The sequence below is a fragment of the Anneissia japonica genome, unplaced genomic scaffold (genome assembly GCF_011630105.1).
Source record: "Anneissia japonica isolate Jap-2015-1 unplaced genomic scaffold, ASM1163010v1 scaffold401_len1656234_cov178, whole genome shotgun sequence".
In the NCBI taxonomy this organism is placed as follows: domain Eukaryota; kingdom Metazoa; phylum Echinodermata; class Crinoidea; order Comatulida; family Comatulidae; genus Anneissia; species Anneissia japonica.
This window is the reverse complement of record NW_022745982.1, coordinates 99,989-119,006: the sequence shown is the minus strand read 5'-3', so window position 1 is coordinate 119,006 and position 19,018 is coordinate 99,989. Positions and strand designations below refer to the sequence as shown.

At 33.8% G+C, this 19,018-nt stretch overlaps 1 protein-coding gene across 1 annotated transcript; it reads left to right on the top strand.

The window, feature by feature from the left end:
• The first annotated feature begins 410 nt into the window (after window positions 1–410).
• Window positions 411–18,776, top strand: LOC117120106 (NACHT domain- and WD repeat-containing protein 1-like). Its single transcript, XM_033265117.1, has 27 exons — window positions 411–1,648; window positions 3,436–3,966; window positions 5,316–5,512; window positions 5,787–5,969; window positions 6,152–6,478; window positions 6,918–7,072; window positions 7,328–7,428; window positions 9,896–9,977; window positions 10,252–10,360; window positions 10,949–11,124; window positions 11,259–11,323; window positions 11,622–11,798; window positions 12,219–12,418; window positions 12,548–12,692; window positions 12,805–13,003; window positions 13,192–13,269; window positions 13,422–13,599; window positions 14,121–14,272; window positions 14,860–14,998; window positions 15,132–15,283; window positions 15,585–15,677; window positions 15,787–16,029; window positions 16,413–16,598; window positions 16,736–16,883; window positions 17,024–17,159; window positions 17,477–17,693; window positions 17,959–18,776. The coding sequence occupies exons 2-27, from the start codon at window positions 3,458–3,460 to the stop codon at window positions 18,556–18,558; spliced, it is 4,947 nt and encodes a 1,648-aa protein (XP_033121008.1). The 5' UTR covers window positions 411–1,648; window positions 3,436–3,457; the 3' UTR covers window positions 18,559–18,776.
• Window positions 18,777–19,018: the final 242 nt, after the last annotated feature.

Here is a 19,018-nt window from a genome sequence, read left to right as displayed (position 1 = left end):
GTAGTCGTATTTCCATCGTAAATTAAATGAATCTGTACCCAGCTTGTCATGAAGTATAATTATACTCGATAATATTTTACAACTAAAATTTCAAAGATACTGTCTCCGTTACATTTATTATGAATAGAATTTCGGATAGGCCTATTTTTAATTAATACAAATGGTAATAGAGGTTGATTTGCTTGGACTACAAACCGATCTGCTTCACATACTCGAAGAGTTTTCCAATCATTCTCGCACTTATTGAGTTTGCTTTTAGCAAAACCAGTCCAAACACAATTAGCAGCTTAACAGCAGTGGTGGAACCAGCAGAGTGGGGCAGGGGCACCACCCTTACCTGATCCCCCCCCCCCGTCGTCCGACGCCACAACGAGATCGTAGGACCAAAAATATTAATTTCCCTATCTAAAATGTTATTTTCATTGCCAATATTTTGTCTAAAAGCAAAATTTTGGGCCATACTAAGCCATAAAAACTCTCCTTATGAACCCTCCCAGAATTTTTGATTTCGGAACCCGGATCAAAGGCTCTAGTCGGCCTCTTGTTTCGGACTCCACTGTCGGACAAAAACGACCAACAAATATGGTTGGGACATGGTAATGGTGGGGATGACTGGTAATACAAAAAGGGTATATAACATTCTCAGATAAAAAAAGATGTAATTAATAGACTTACAGGTCCCTTTCGAAGTCATTATCTACAATGGTTTAGACCGTGTATTATCGTGTTGCGACACGATTATAATATTGATAATAAACTTTATTTATACACGTGTTGTCCAGACACAGCCAATGGCAGTTCTTCCCTGGAGCCGTATTAAAATAAAATTTCAAACATTAAAACAGCACACAAACCGTTAAGCAATAAACAAGATAAAAGATCTACAGCAAAAATAAAGAAAATAAAAAAAATACGGTATAAAAATTAGAGGCAGGCATACTGTATTTGCGAGAACTACAATTTACGGTACAAAATTAGGCAAATTAATCCTGGCAGACGATAATTATCATTGTTTAAATAAATTTAGTCAAACTGGATGATTTTCCACACAAAAGAAAATGTGAAAAAGCAGACTGTGGAAATAAATGAGCACATATTTTCTTTATATTTAATTGACCGACTGGGTAGGTTTCCATGGCCCTGTTTAGTATTATCGATTATAGTATTGAGTAATACCTACCTATAGGCCTACGTATTGATTTCCTTGTGGTCCAATATAATGCAGATTCCTGCGATATCTGACGGCCGTGTATGGAATTTATATGAACTGTCAATAGACGATACATTTCATGTTTTAATTATTCATTCAAATTTATCAAAATCGATAATACGCCGGCAATATACGGACCATAATATACATTGCCACCAATCCTTATTAAACATCGCCCTCTGACGTATCAAGTAAACATCTGATCCTGACAACAGTAAACAATTCTGTATTTTAAGCTCTCACTCATGCGTGTACGACATGCGTGTACAACACAATGTTTTCAGACTTAATTCTTATCAGGCGAATTAATGGAATACAGGTCTTCTTTTGAATATTGAACTGTTCCATGGCGTTTCTTTGTAGAATTGTTTCCATGTAGGCTAGGCCCTACAACTAACTTAGCCTAATAATTGCCTTAGCGTTCACTACATAGGGAAGGTAAGCATTTCAATTCAATTTACACATGAAATACTGTAGTTAGACCAGGGAGATGTAAAAATAATCTCCCTGGTTAGACGGTAATACTGTTACTGTATTTGCTTTCGATATACGACTACTAATTACCTTGCCATCACAGCAGTTGCGTAACGAAAAGGACTGTGTCCCAAGAAGTTTTCTACTATCCTGGGGTGGGAGGGAGATTAATATTTGGGATCCCGTTAAAAAGTCGGGCCCCTAGCTTTAATCATTGAGAGCTAATAATACGATAGGTGTTGCCACAGAGCGTACAAGTAATTAAATATTGATACTTAAAGTGATTCATATAGGCCTTCGTATGGTAATCGTACTTTGTCTAACATAGTTGTTCCATAAGTAACGACAAAGAAACACCAATTGCTTGGACACATGTCATATTGATAGTAATTGTTATTGTCGTGATGGAATAATAGATAATAACTGGATTTGCGTCAGGAGAAACATGTATAGGTGTAATTTTGCCCTACCTGACGTGGAAATGTACCGAATACTCATTACATTTGAAAACAACTGAAAAAAAAAAAAAAAAAAAAAAAACATGTCATATTGCAGTCAGTTTATGGGTTATGACATATTCAGTTAGATTTTATATTCTATATGTTAGGATGGTATAAAAAGGGATACTGCATGATCCTTGTGCTACAGGTTAATACTATCAAATAGACCTTATAATAATAATAATAATAATAATAATAATAACAACAATAATAAACAACAACAATAATAATAACAATAACAATAACAATAATAATAATGATAATAATAATAGTAACAATAATAATACGTCGGTCTTATATATAGCGCTTCATGCCTAAAGCCTCTAAACTATTACATTTATTACCCCGGTCATTGGATCAAACATGCATGGAACACATCCCTTGTTTTCCAACCTACCAGATACCCAGTTGGACTCCTGGGTAGAGAGAGGCAAACATAGGTAAAGTATCTTGCCTAAGGACACAAGCAATGTGACAAACGTTGGTCTCGAACTCCCGATCCTGCGATCCGAAGTCCAACACCTTACAAGCTGCACCAGTAACTGCCTTACAAGATGCAAAATTGGCGATTTTTTGTCTGTAAACTAAAGTATGGTTGAATACTCAGTAGTTAAATACTTATGATCTTTTCAGTCATATTTTTAATTGGGACATTCTCCACACCACAAACACTTACCAACACCCACCCCTCCTCCATCATGACATTTTCACCCCTGCCCCCATGATTTATACAGGGTGATGCTATATACTTAACATAATAAAAAATATATAATGAATGTATACTATTCACTTTTATAACCGGAAAAGAAAATAATCAAGGGGAAAACTATATAATTTACCTAACCTAATTTCTTACAGTAATTATTAGGCCTACTATAAATTTTGTTAGTTATAATTTAATTTGTATTCAAGTAATACGGTAATTCCAGCTTTCCCTCTGTATTTGCCCTATTCGTTTCTTTCTATCCCATTTCCTTTTTCGTTCTTTTAATTAATGTTTTCATTAAGTTCCTTTTTTTTCATTTCATTTCTGTGTGTTTTTCTTCTTTACATTTCCTTTCTTACCAATGCCCATTGTTAATATTTTGAATTGTTGTTTCTATTTATTTCAATTTCTTTGAATTTTTTTTTATAAACACGGACTGGAAGATTTGACAAAAAGATGTTCGATAACAATGAGTATATGTTATTTAACCAGTCCAACATATCCTTATTTTCCTAATCTTATTCATTACCCCCCTGTTTTAACAGGACGAGAAGTGCATCCCTCAGTATGGGTAATGCGGTAGGGGTTCTGCCTGGGGCCCCTGTAAAGGCTAATGGAAAGAAGAACTGGAAAGGGCTTAGTGCTTACCGTACAGCCCATATGGCAACCATACGTATGCGTGCAAGTGGTCTGTGGAACACGCCTCGAGATGATCGCCAGGTGTGGAAAAAGATCCTAGAAGATGCAGCTGATGAATTTGAGGATTTTTTAATTGAATGTGAAAAGGATGATATCGAGAATAGAGAGGAATTTCGAGAGATGATGTACGGAGGGATTCCAGATTCGCATATTAAGCGAAATGGAAATGAGGTGTGGGTGTTTGTAAGTTCAACATTCACAGACACCCAGATGGAACGAGATATTCTGATGGAGGATGTGTACCCGTATCTACGTGAATTCTGTCGAAAGATTGGTTTAGATTTCAACGTTGTTGACCTAAGGTGGGGCATAAGAAAGGTTCTTGCAAACTCACACCAGGCCACCAGTATTTGTCTGACAGAGGTACAGAGATGCAGGTAAGGTACAATCTAAAATGTCTAGATAATATAACAGGTTTTCCATATTTAAGATTTCCACAATTTTACTACTATAGTCAACTATACTTTTTTGACAACAATAAGAAAGGAACAAAGTAAAATATAACCTGCTAAGTTACATACAGTATTATATTTAGGTGAAAAGAAACAAGACTATATTGTTATTTGTTTTCTTAACCGTCCTTGACTTATTATCAGTTGACATATACACTGCATTTTACAGAGACACCAGCAAATTCTGTGCTATAATGTTTTGTATACTATATATATATATATATATATATATATATAGGTGAAAAGAAACAAGACTATATTGCTATTTGTTTTGTTAGCCGTCCTTGACTGATATCAGTTGACATATACACTGCATTTTACAGAGACACCAGCAAATTCTGTGCTATAATGTTTTGTATACTATATATATATATATATATATATATATATAGGTGAAAAGAAACAAGACTATATATTTATTCTTTTTTTAGTTGATTTATTTGATTATTTAATTAACCTGTAACCCAAGGTGAGACCCTTGCAGATATTGTCCTCCCGGGTCAGAAAGATTCTGGAGCTCATCATGGGCAGGGTCGCCCACCTCCCTGATTGGATTATATTGTACCTTATGCACAGCATATCAGATGATTACCCATGGAAAAAATCCTTAATTATACTTCGTACGTACAAATCAGGTTCAAGTGAATTGAGCCTTATCCATTTGTGAAGATGCAACAGCTCTATTTAAAGTTGAACTGTATATTTTTAATCTGTTTTCGGTACTGTTGTTGGATCATCGCTGTCTCTCCGAATGCAGTGGGCAATCAAATTTCTTTGTTGTTGTTGGTAGAAAACTTTGATAGGTATTGTGTTTGAAGGCTAGAATTTAAGACATATACTAACTTACATCAATACCTTGAGATTTACGATCTCTCCCTAGCAAGCGACTCAGTAATATTTGTGGAAGATTATGATCGCCAAAGTCCTAAATGGTACATGATAGTCATTAAATTAATATACGTAATGTTGGACACATAAGAACTATACAATAATTTTCGATTTGATTTTTTTTTGGTTAAAGGCCTGCTAACCTCTAACTATAGCATAATTTTTGGTATCATTGTTGTTATCACATTACAGTTTGCCCTCCAATTTGAGACCTCAATTCCTAGACCCTTATCTGAGTAGCCTACCAACTAATATTATTCAATTTTTTAACACAAAGTTAATCCTCTAATTGGAGACCAAACCCAAGACAACCCCAGATTTTCCCGTCTCAAGTGGTCAAATGGAGGGCAAACTGTATTTAAATTGCGATTCATGTTTCTTTAAAGAGCAACTTCCATTGGTCCATTCTTTGTTGGTATTCTTGGATACAAGTATGGTTGGCGTCCAATCCCTCGTACCGTTGAATCAGCTACATTTATGACTTTTCTGACGTATATCGAGAATTCTACAAGTCGAGATACCGATGATGACAAAGCAATAGAACTTATCAAGGATTGGTACAGACTGGATTTAAATGCTCTCAGTAAGGCTTCCTTGTTTATTTATTAATGTGACAGGATGTGTTATACTGCTGAATCAACAACATATATATTCATGCTATACTTACTATTTTGTATAATTTGAAACTAATATAGATTCGTTTAAATAATAATTAATTCCGGGTGCAATCTAAATAATATTCGATTTCATCATTGCAGTACATTGCAGTTAATATTACTACATTGTTGTTGGTTGTTCTTATCCAATTTCGTAAGTTTTATAAATGTATTCCTAAATCTCAATGTATTGAATTTCAGAACCTGAGTTTGTTTTGCAACCGATTACGCATAAATTTCCTAACTATGACAAGCGTGATAGTGACGATATCAAGGGCTGGTATGACACGTTTGATATCATGCAAAAAGCGATATTCACAGCTGTCAGACATTGCCAGCTACCACAGGATCTCAAAGTTGAGTTGACACGATCAATTACGGAAGGTAATTTTATAATTTATATGTGAATCAAAACATTATTACTTTCACGAAATGTCACAGAACAAGAAAAGTAGTAGGAGATTGTGGCTCAAAATTTGTTTATTATGTCAGTATTTTGGTGTTTCATATATTTACATTATTTTTTTAAAAACTTGAGAATAAAAAAAAAATGTCTTTACTATCAGGAGAAATCATGGAAGCAATTTCTGAAAATAGTGAAGACAAAAGATGTTTCTTCTTTGATCGAGATCTGAAAGGATTCGACGCCCAGGAGGCCTCTAAGATAGGCTATGTTGATATGTCCAGTGGAAATGTCGACTCGGAAGCATACAAGAAACTTGAAAATCTTAAGGCCAAGATTTGGGACAGCTTACCGTCACAGAATTTGAGTCGTTACAAAATAGACTTTAAGCCTTCAAACTCTGAGATGCAGGATACGAAAGAGAACAAGGAATCTTTGAGAACATTCTGTGACAAGTTTTGTGACTACATGGTAAATTCTATCAGAGAAGGTAATTAAAGTAATTATAACCATTTATCAGCATACTGTCAGACCTTAGGCCTATTCATGTTGTTGTTAAAGGCATTGAGGTTGTTAACATTAGGCGCTATGTAAATATTGAATATTATTATACAATAAAATTAAAGTTGTAGTCTTAAACTAGTTTAATTGGCATTAAACTGCAATACCTATGGGGAAGCTTAATACTAAAGCGTATGTTTCATAAAACAAAAATATATAATTTTATTTCATCGTTTCATCCTGGAAAAAAGATTATCTCGACTCTGTATCTGTACTTGTTAATATATTACTGTTTAACTGATATTAGGCCTAACAATATCAGGGGTGGCGCCAGACTTTTCTCGATGTGGCTCCGATGCTCTGTCCCACAACCCCTCCCCCGCCCACTGGCGCTGTCCCTGCAGTTCATGTTGTTCTTAAATCATCAGGAGCTGCAGAGCATAGATCTACAATGAAAAATTCTGTGTACGCTGAAGTGATAAACCACAGCGTCTTTGCACGTGAAAGAGCTGAAATGTTTTCCGGACGTGAACCAATCGTAGCAGAAATGATGAACTACTTGAAAAAAGAAAGTGGCAAAAAGGTAACAGCAGGGCTATAGCTCTATTATTTGGCATTGTCAGTCTTAGCTACACCATTGGGAACAGTTTTTTCAAATTGATAGTGGGTAGGTGTGGTAGGCCTTACTTGTTAGTATTCGAGTGTTTTATGCTGGATATATTTAAATCTTTGCATGATTGTCATCATCATCATCTCATCATCATCGTCGTTATCATCATTGTTTTTGCACTTTTATTGATTTGTTTTAATCATCATTATTATTATTATTACCTTTCAGCCTTATGTATTACATGGTGTAGGAGGTAGTGGTAAAACGTCCATTCTTGCTAAAGTCTTCAGTAAATCATTGACTCGTTGGGGTTCAATCACAGTTGGAAGGTGATATCAAAAAATTATTTTACTATAATTTTACATGCTATTAGTAATTATATAGGCCTATTGGTAATCTAAATAGACTACTAATAAGCTGAACAATTTTGGAGTAAAAGATCATAATAATAATAATTTTTAGAGACCAATAAAACAGTGGTAAAACATCAGAACACTTTATGAAAGCCTCAGTGTCTTAAATGTGTGGTAGTTTCTGACGAAGTGCTGCTTGTCTCATCAATCCTCACATCCTTCTTTCGGTTGTTAATTGTAACAATCTTGTGTATTCTGTACCATCTCCGAGTACTAGACCAAAGTTCAGTATTGTAGCACCTCTAATTATTTTTCAGCCCATACGTCTATTGATAATTCAACAACTTATCCATCTATGTCTTGATGTATTATTATTATGCTTGTCTGTTTGGGGTTATATTGTAGTATTTTACTAGATATTTTAATGTTTATTTCATTTATATGGAACTAATGTGTGTCTGTGTGGATTTTTTTATATACTTATATATATAAAATTTTAATGACTTTAAAATGTACTTATACTACTATTTCCATATTCGACAAATAAAATTGAATCTGAATCTAGGAATTATATCCTCCCGAACAATTTTTTACTGTACAACAAGTCTATGAACGATCATTTTTCATCGTCGTTGGTGAACGAACAATTTTAGACTCAACAAATAAACACACACTAGGATATTTTCCCTATAAGATACCTGAAGCGTAAATTGCCTAGCAAATGGCACCTTTTTTTTAAAGTGGCATGATAAATCTGTGTGTCTTTATTGCATATAGGCCTATTAGTTTATAACAGAGCATGTAATAAATTCTGATTTTCCTTCAGGTTAATCTGAAAGCACTTATGGTATTGCTGCTATTCGTTTTCATTAAAACTGACTGAACTACCATTCCTGTCTCTTATACACATCTAGATGTGTATAAGAGACAGATATTACAACTATTCAATGTATTAGTGTACCATGATAAAAAAAAACTAACAAACAAACAAAAAACATAGACCTACGTTTACAGCATTTAATATAATATTTTACAATGTTCAAAAGATTGATCTACACATTTTCCATATCTAGTTCCACATTATTCCTACCGATGCAATTGTAATAATTATAGTAATTTCATATTATGCCAGGTATTTATACAAGTAACATATCGATGTTCATTATGAATGTCTTCCTCTTGCAGCTGTGCTATGTCTGTCTCTTATACACCTTATTTTATAGGCATCGAGCTACTATAATATGACTTCATGTATGTTTTTAAATGTCGAAATCAGCTTCAAAAACTAAAAAACACTTTGAATAAAACAAGAAACAAAGAGTATGCAATGTAACCATCTGATGTATTTTCAAATCCTCATTCTGCAAAGTGAAATTCTACATTTTGGAAATTTTGCATGAAATTTGTCAACCACGCTGTCAAGGTCGAAGTTCCTTCCCTTATTACGATGTATATCCAAACGATTATTTGTCATAACAGAACGCAAATCATTTTAATTAGTCTCATTGAACTATTATTATTATTATTATTATTATTATTATTATTTTGATGGAAAGTTAACACAAATAGTTCAATGAAAACAATATGGTGGCTAAACGAATATTACATGTAAATATTTATGGTGGGGTAAGAATATACCTTCATGGTATGCCACATATGTAATGATTTAATTACAGGAACAGGTAAACCTTGTTGTTTTTAAATTACATTGATATATCGTAAGCTTTATGAATCGTGTTTTATTTATTTATTTATTTACATTTGTTTACCCAGTGTAGCCCAAACAGTTAAAACACTGATTTCCATTGGGGTCCTGCATTTAAAGCACATGGTCGTAACCGATTATATTTTCTTAATTAGTGCCTCGTTTTGATAAGTATATATGACTAATTAAAATTCTCTACATTGCATTAATTCAATAACCACTGATACTATAAAATCTAGGCCACACATATTCAATGGTTCAAAATAAGATAATAAAATTGATAATGAATTACTAAAAATAGATTCTTCTTCCGTTTAGGAGCAAACTGCATTGTCAAAGGCTTCTGCTCAGCTGCTCCAGCTTAGTTGCATTTCTTATGCATTTGTTTTATGGTGCAAACCTTAACATGTGCATTTACATTGTTTTTGTTGGATGATGTCTTTTAAGAAACACATCTCTCCTGCTTCCCAGTAAACTAAACTCATTTGATATTTCAAACTATCTTACAACGAGACTCCTCTAATTCCGAGACCCCTTCGATACCAAATAAAAAAAAAAAAACCAAATAACATTTGTAAATCTTTTAACAGAAACCTAACCATCTAGTGAAGACCGAACCCCAAGAAGACCCCAAATTTTCAGGTCCCGAGAGTGATCTCGAATTGGAGGGCAAACTGTACCTTATTCAATGTTTATTTCATATCCTATTTTTTAATGCTTACTTTCATCTTTATATAGACCTGTCCATATTGTCCGCTTCATCGGTGTCACGCCAGAATCTTCCAACATTCGAGACCTATTATATAGTATATGTAAACAGGTTGGTACTATGCCTCTAAGATATTACAACTATTCAATGTATTAGTGTACCATGATAAAAAAAAACTAACAAACAAACAAAAAACATAGACCTACGTTTACAGCATTTAATATAATATTTTACAATGTTCAAAAGATTGATCTACACATTTTCCATATCTAGTTCCACATTATTCCTACCGATGCAATTGTAATAATTATAGTAATTTCATATTATGCCAGGTATTTATACAAGTAACATATCGATGTTCATTATGAATGTCTTCCTCTTGCAGCTGTGCTATGTTTTGAAGCTTAGTCCGAGCACCGTACCGGTTGACTACAAACAGCTTGAAAAGAAGTTTCTAGAAATGTTAGGACACGCCACATCATCAAGACCATTTGGTATGATAATGGCAGAGGCAAATCGATAATTATAATTTCTGTTTTGATGTTAATTTGCTTGAACTCCCCGATTTTATTGCAATCTAAGCGGCTTTTATTCGAATATTTTGTACCGCTTGTTTGAACATATTAGGCCTACAATAAAATTTCCACGTAATATAATAAAAAATTATTGATATAGGACTAATTAATATGCCTCTTATTGTTATTACCTTCATAGCTTTTATATTATGTTATATGACATTTACATAAGGGATAGTGTAATTGTGTATATTTATCCAAGGTCCATGTGTCAGTACACATATGCATTTTATAGATGAATATTAACCTTGAATAATCTTTACGGATTTTCCTAATTGAGCCTGTGATCATAATAGCCTAGAACCTTCCAGAGTGTTCCAAGCGTAACAGCCGATCAATAAGAAAATTATGTTAGCCTGGAATACACGCATGTCCCACAAAAACACAGTTATATGTACTGTACGTTTATGCTGTTTAAAGTCCGCCACACTTTATATCCAAGGTGCAGTCCTATGCAAAACGATCCCTTATTTAGAAAATTTTGAAATACAATTTTCTTATTTTCAGTCGTCTTTATTGATTCACTGGATCAATTATCTGATGACAATGAGGGGCGTGATTTACATTGGCTTCCATGTTACTTGCCCAACTATGTCCACATGATTGTGACCGTTAGACCAAATGCCGGCGGGTGTCTTGCAGCCTCACAAAACGTCGTAAAATCCCAAGAATATTTCTTAGAGGTAATTTTCACTCTTACATAGTCTCTAAAGAAAAATTACCAAACAACCAAAACCAAGCACTTTCTGTGTGTTCAAACAAATCTAATCCATTCCATGTCACGTAATCTCAAATTGTCCACCTTTGACTTCCATAGGTTCTTCCACCTGATGAAGCTGATACCAATGCAATGATAGATCTACTTCTTGCCAAGAGTAACCGGTATGTCATTATTATAAGCTTTACATCAATTAGATCTATCACATTTATATATGCATATGTACCAAGATATAAAGTTTTTTCTACAAACTGGCATCAGTTGCGTAATAATACCAGTTGCACTTTCATGCATCTACGGCTATCAAATTAAACATCTTGAGGTGTTTGCCTGTCATTAGTGGTGATGCATCGCGAAAATTGTACATACGCACACGCTTTTGTACTGTACTGGCATTCATAGGAGCACATAGAACTATTGTACAATCTTTAACATCTGGCGGTAACTATTTTTCTTTTCTAGGACAGTAACATCTTGTCAGAAGAAAATAATTATAGGTGCCCACAGAGATGGTAAGCCGACCCCTCTGTATCTGAAGCTAGCTTGTGATATAGCAAAATCATGGCATTCGTACACTGAGGAGAGCCATTGCAAACTTGCTGATACCGTCAATGGACTTATAAATCAGCTATTTACGGAGTAAGTTCTTGTGGTTTTCTATTTAATTTTAAGTAAATTGGTTATTTTGCCTAAGCTATAAGTTGCCTATAATACACTAATACACTAACATCACAAGTTTTATTTCCATGTTTTGGTGTTGGTTCTGGCCGGTAAAGTAGGATGCAAAAAAATTCAAATGGTAAGATAATAACATAAAGGGTAGATATAAAGTTGGACAATGGAAAACCTTTTTTTTTTATTGAGAGATTTGTACTGCATTTTTTATTTTATTTTTATATATAAAGTATTTTAAATATTTAATGAAATGTACTCATGTTATTTCTATTTTATTGGACTTGAATAAATTGAATCTAAATCTAAGATTGCATTCAGAAATATTAATAAGATATGTATTCATTTGTCTGCATGTTTTATGTTCTTTTAATTGTTTCTTTGCAGATTAGAGGAAAGCCATGGACAGACATTAGTGAGAGAGGCTCTAGGATACATTACTGCTGCAAAGACTGGTCTATCAGCCAATGAACTCCTAGATGTATTATCATGTGATGAAACTGTGTTGGATGACTGCTTTGAGTTTCATATCCCACCAATCAGAAGACTCCCATCATTATTATGGACTCGTTTAAGATTAGACCTTGGTTTGTCTATAAATTGGTTGTTTGATCGTATTCTAGGCATTATTAAACAATTAAGATTGAGCTACGGCAAATTACGTAGAACAAGGCTTTACAACTGATAACCTTTCATTTCTATTATTTCTCCTTCAGGTTCTTACCTTGTTGAAGGTGGTGCTGATGATGTTGTGGTTTACCGATGGTATCATCGTATCTTCCATGAAGTTGCTAGGCAGCGTTATTTGACAGACAACGAAGAGTTCCTTCATCAATCTCTTGCGCATTATTTTATTGGGAGGTAAAATTATAGATTATGTGTATAATAAATACAAGATATAATTTAACTGTGTTAACAGCAATTTTGATTTATATTAACTGAGTACAAAGAATACACATGTTAATCTTCACAGATGGGCCGATGTTCCTAAACCATACCGAGACAAGAAAACAAATGAAATGAACATAGCAAACCGCCGTCTGCCTCCCCAGCCTCTAGTATTGGTGAACAGGAAGGGGGAAATGGACAACAATGAACGATACAACTTGAGGAAACTGACTGAACTACCATTCCATCTTATTAGAGCAGGAATGTGGCAAGATTGCGAAAAGGTAGGCCTACATTATTGTGTGAATGCATCAAATGTTGATATTGATGAAAAATTTTGATTTTTACAGCTTCAATTCAGCTTATCAACCATTTGACATCTGCTTTTATTCACTTTCAATATTATAATGTACAATAATTTACTGTACTACATTTATTAAATTAATACATAATAAACATTGTTTTCAATCAGGAACTCTGTACAATTCAATGGATTCGTGCTAAGTGCAAAACTGGAAGATGTTACCAGCTAGTTTTGGAGTTGGCAGAGGTGAGACACCAATACGCGCTTTTAAAAATTGTAAATCAACATGTCTTTGCACATTGATATAATTGAACCACAAAGCTCTTATAGCTAATACACAAGTACCACTGCCATGAAAGCCTATTCAAGTTACTTCAATTATGTTCTTTATCGACCAGGCTTCCGCAAAGGCAGAACATAGTCAGATTCTGCGTGACTTCTATCGACTTGTCCGTGCTAATATCCACACACTTCAATTACACCCAGAGCTGATTTGTCAACAGGCTCTAAATGAACCAGACTCTTCTGTATGCATGAATGTTGCTATGAACTTCATCAAGGAAAGAAGCAAGAAAAGTAATTATCAACACTATTACACTTTTCTGATAGGACTGATTTTGAGAATGGGAGAGATATAAATTTAAGCAGGCAATAAATTAAATTAGAATGATAAAAATACCTTCAAAACTAGAACTGTTAAACCAAATGTATACTAAGTGTGTGTGTGCTTCCAAAGAAGAAGAAAACGTTTACTTTAAGATCTGAAACAGTTTTACCGGTAATTGATTACTTTAGTTTCTTTAGAGATATTAGTACAATTTATCTCAATTTCTTCAAAATTATGTTTTTAACTTTTAAATAGTTGAACAATCTGTGGAATAGTATCTAGTTATCTAAAAATGTGCATTTCTTAATAATATTAAGTTAAGATCATTAAGTTCTTGTGATTTCTATTTAAAATATAAGAAGTATACTTATTTATATAAATTGAATAACAGGCATCTCATAATTCAATGAACTATCACTTATACTTAAAGGATGCTAATAAATAAAATAAGCCTATAAATTGACAACATCATACCATTCCTTGTTTTCAGTGAGTTGCTTACTTGATTTGACCAAGAATCAAAGTGTCAACCCAGAGGTTATGACTCTACAGCATACATCAGCAGTCAAATTATGCAAATTTTCTCCATCAGCAAAGTACCTAGCAACTGTCAGTCAAGATGAAACGTTAAGAGTATGGAGAGTAAGTATAAGATAATTATTAGATAGGAAATATCTCTACCATGTCTACACTAAACACTATGGCGTTATATACATCAAGAATTATAGTTTTTATTTTTATTTTTATTTTTTTATTTCGAAAATCATCCAACAGCGGAAGCCAATTACAGGATGTCTTATAATACATATAAATATATAGAAAAATATAAACAAGTGAAAGATAAATTGATAAATAACATTACAGTATAAAATGGAAAAGAGAAATTTACAAATATATTGCGAGAAATTACAAATTGATTAATAATATTACAGTATGAAATGGAATAGAGAAATTTACAAAAATATTGTTAATAAAAACACTAAATACACGTACACCTACATTTTTTACAAGTATTTTATGTGTATGTTTTATTTCTTTAATTTGTTATACTTCCCGTTGGTAAAATATAACATATAACATGAGTAACGAAAGCATAATAACTATAGCAATCAAATTATTTAATTATTTTCTTTTTCAATTCACAGTTAATAACTTCCATATCTATTTAAGTTTGAAAGTCCATGAGTTAAGTTAATTTAGACAGTGATGATAGTGGTTTCCATTTTTAGGTAGCGAGTGGAGCACTTGAGATGACATTAGAATGTGGTGCTTTGAAAATTGAATTTCCCAGCAATTGTCATTGGGTTTGTTGTTTGACAAGAAATGGAATTTCTATATATGGATTAGGTACAGGCGGCTTTCCAAAAGGTAAAGATTCTATCAATAGTTTTGACTCTACATTCATAAATAATTGAACATATTAGAAATGATGTAAGATTGTGGATTGCATATTTGTCAAATATTTTTGGAACGAATAATAGCTACATTTGTTTTCCCTCAGGAAAAAAGGTGATGCGTGTCGAAATCGAGATGGACCATCTGGCAGCCATTTTTATTCCCAAGTCCTGCAAGGCAATACAAGTTGTATCATATGGTCGCTTGAGCACATATGGTTTTCCATCAGGAAGACTTATCCAAAAGAAAGAACTTAAGGTAGAGAGGGAAAATTTAGAAATACTACAGCTCACATTTTGAAAAGCTGTATATATTTATTACCTAAAGTTTTTATATGAAGAATCGATTATAAAGATAGTTTCTTAATGAAACTATCCAGATAGGCAAACTTAGCAATTGGTCAAATGAAACTAAGTCTGGAATACGCAAATTTCCCACAAACACACAAGTTTATACATAAGTTTTTCTGTCATTTAGTTGTTCATAAATCAACATTGTTCATTTCATTTGATGAAAGAAACTACCTCACCTGACACTAAATTGTTTTTCTTTGTTTAAGTGTCGACCAAAACACGTTGCTTTCTCTCCAAATGGTAAATGGCTGGCATTGGCAAACAAGACAGTGTTTTTATGGGATATTTCCAAGGAAGAGGTTTGTGCTAAGAAAAATCATATTTCACCCTATTGATGTTTTTACATAAGTCTGCAAGAAATTGGTTTAGGGTTTGTCGATTGATATTTATTATTTCATTTTGACACAGGAAGTGAAAACTTTTGGCGCTAATGGTCTAAGTACTAACCTCACCGGGAGCTTTTTAGCGTTTTCATCAGACAGCAAACGTGTTTTAGGTATTCTGCCAAATGGAACATACCGGTGGAACACTACTGGAAAAAATCCAGAACCAATTGGCAATAAGTTATCGTTAAACTGTATGCAAGGCGAAGTGGTTTTCTCACCTAATTTGGACTATGTGGCTTCCATGAACGGAGAGTCAACTTTACGGGTACGTCCGCTTGCCTTTGAAACTTCAGAGTTTAGGGCAGGAATTATGTAAAAAACAAGATTTTTTCACACTACTAAAAGCAGGTCATAATGAGACCTGATTTTTAAATCAAACTAGACCTGGCGGGAGAACAGCAACTTGCTACTACACATTTCTATATAAAAAGCAATATTATGTTGTAGTAATTTAACATTTAAAACATCACTCAAACATTTATTGTACTTATTAGTGACATTTACTGCCACAACGCATTTATAACGTGGAATAATTATTGTATATTTCGTAAATACTGTACTTACCTGGATAAACCAATAATTACTTTTGTTCATCTACATGAACTTCCCTAAAATTATTAGGCCTATCTTTCATTTATTTCTTTGAAGATTTTGAAGTTCCAAAAAAATGGTGCAACATGGACATACTTAAAGGGTCACACAGGACCGGTTATCTCTTGCTCATTTGAAAGATCTCAAGATGACACCACTATGGTCGCAACCGGAAGTGAGGACCAATCTGTCAGGATCTGGGATTCACGTGACCTATCAACTGAAAATTTTGCACGAGCTATCGTAAGTGATAATCGAAAATATTAACATTTTATTAGAGGAAAGTATAGACGGGAAACGGTGAAGATATCTATTAAGTTCTATATTAAAGCAACTTAAACAATTGAGTATTTAGAGTGTTTTAATTTTTTGATCTGCAGGCTCATACTCATGCTATAGAAAGTTGTGTGTTCTCACCAGATGGCACCAGAGCAGTGACAGTTGCTGACAACAAGACTGTGTACTTCTGGGAAACGAATGTGTCGCCTCCAACAGTTACATGCATGTTGGCATCGGACACATCATGTCGTATGTATATCATCTATTAGTTATTTCATTCTTGACTGAAACTTCTTGTCTGTTGGCAGAGTACACATACCTTTAAGACACCGATAGACAATCAAAGATTCTGTAAAATTTTTGTGTGAATTTACTTTATGTTAACTTAGATGTTAACCGTATTGGCTGTATATCAAGCGATGGCATGTTTGTGGTCGGTTTTTGCGGGGATCAAGCAGTTGATATATGGAATACTGCATCTAAAACAACATCTGCACACAGTATGACTATCAATTGCAAACACAAGTAAGTTGTCACCTTCTTTTTATAGTATCAATTGAATCAGATTAAAACAATATTATAGGCTGTCCTATGCTAGTTGTTTTTTATATATTTTTATCTCATGTTGTTTATGGTGAGTGATCTTTTAAAAAATATATATTAGTGCATACATAAGTAATATTTATAATATTTTACATTTTATGTTATTGTTCAAATTTTGCATAAAACTTAAATTTCCCTTTTGGATATTAATCTATATTTTATCGATGATATTATTTTGTTACATTTTTTTTTTATTAATTGTATTGAAAGCTTCAGTCATATTTTTTATATTTCTGCAGATTGGTTCCATTTGCAAGTCCAAATTTCTTCTTCGTGCAGTTTATGCGCAGTGGACTGAATGTGTGTTTCAGTACAGGCAACAAACCAGGTGTTCTGTACTGCATGACAGTGTTGTCATCAACTATGGTTGACGAGTGGAAATCATTTCCTGATAATTTCCCTGCTGATGTATATGAATCCGATTTACGTGACTTCAAACATGGGGATAATCAAAAGGTACTTCAACAAATTTACACATTTAAATAGTTGATATTCTCCATATACTCCATATTTTTTCGTATTAGAAGATATTTAAAGAGTAAAATTATTCATAATTGGTTGAATGATTAATTACCGTATATATTTTTAATAAACGCCTGGAGCGTTTATTGTTGAGAGGCCTGTTTAATCATATCATATCTGAATCAGTTGATTAATTATATTGTGTCTGAATCATTATAGTCATTATTAAATATTAATTTACATATTCTATCTCATCTAGATCGTGTCTGCAGTAATGAACAAGGATGGAAATCGTCTGGCAACGATATCTATCGCTTTATCTGAAAACCAAAAAGCCGCCGCTATGCTTGCAGATGTTGAGGTTCAAGGCACACTGTCATGCTGCATTTGGAGCCCAAGCTACAGCCGAATTCTGAAGAAATGCTCTCTTGATACCAGTATTTCTCGTGCACACCAACTCGAGTTCATAGGCTCCAATGTAATAGTGCTGTATCAGAAGTATGTACGTAACTCGGGAAATATTCCCAACTCTCGGGAGTCTGTTATACAGGTTTTGGACTATGACACAATGAATACAGTCTACTCTAAATCAGTAAAGGCAAATTATGACAAGATATTTGTCAAGCCTAATGCACAGATATCCATATCTGATGGAAGATTGGTGGACTCATTACTGCTAGGACATGTGCAGGAGGATATGTTACACATCACTGAATGGGACAGTAACAAAGCTGTTACAAAATACTGTTATAAGTCATTAAAAATAACCTCATTTGACCTATCACGTGATAGACGAAGTATTATCGTCGGATTTGAAAATGGCAGTGTTAGATTTTTGCGATTTGTAAATATCAAATAGGCCTAGATTAATGAGAATGATGTTTCGAGCTCATAAAATTACATCACTGACTGAGACTTTACATCATGATTGGTGCTATTGAACTTGGTAAATGAAATGCTATTTTGTCAGGAATGTAGAAGATGGCCTACTTAAGAAGCGTTTGGCGTACGGTCCGGTTGAGACTTGGACTCTCAACCTTGTGGTGGTCAGGGGTTTGAAACTCGCGCTGTGCAAGTTGCTGTCTCTTATACACATCTAGATGTGTATAAGAGACAGCTCATACTCATGCTATAGAAAGTTGTGTGTTCTATATATATGTATTTTCTACATATTAGTAGACTCTATAGTCGATTAAATAAGCCACTTTTTTTTGTCGGGGACGTCAGACTACTCGTCGGGCAAATCCTGGCGCCAACCCTGTGCGTGTGTATCCTTGGAAGACAATTTATCTACGTTTGTCTCTCTCTTACCCATGGTT

Coding starts and splice junctions, on each gene's coding strand:
- LOC117120106 (XM_033265117.1), top strand. CDS start 3,458: ATGGGTAATGCGGTAGGGGTTCTGCCTGGGGCCCCTGTAAAGGCTAAT. Junction 12,693..12,804: donor GCGCATTATTTTATTGGGAG/GTAAAATTATAG, acceptor TAATCTTCACAG/ATGGGCCGATGTTCCTAAAC. Junction 17,694..17,958: donor AACATGGGGATAATCAAAAG/GTACTTCAACAA, acceptor TATCTCATCTAG/ATCGTGTCTGCAGTAATGAA.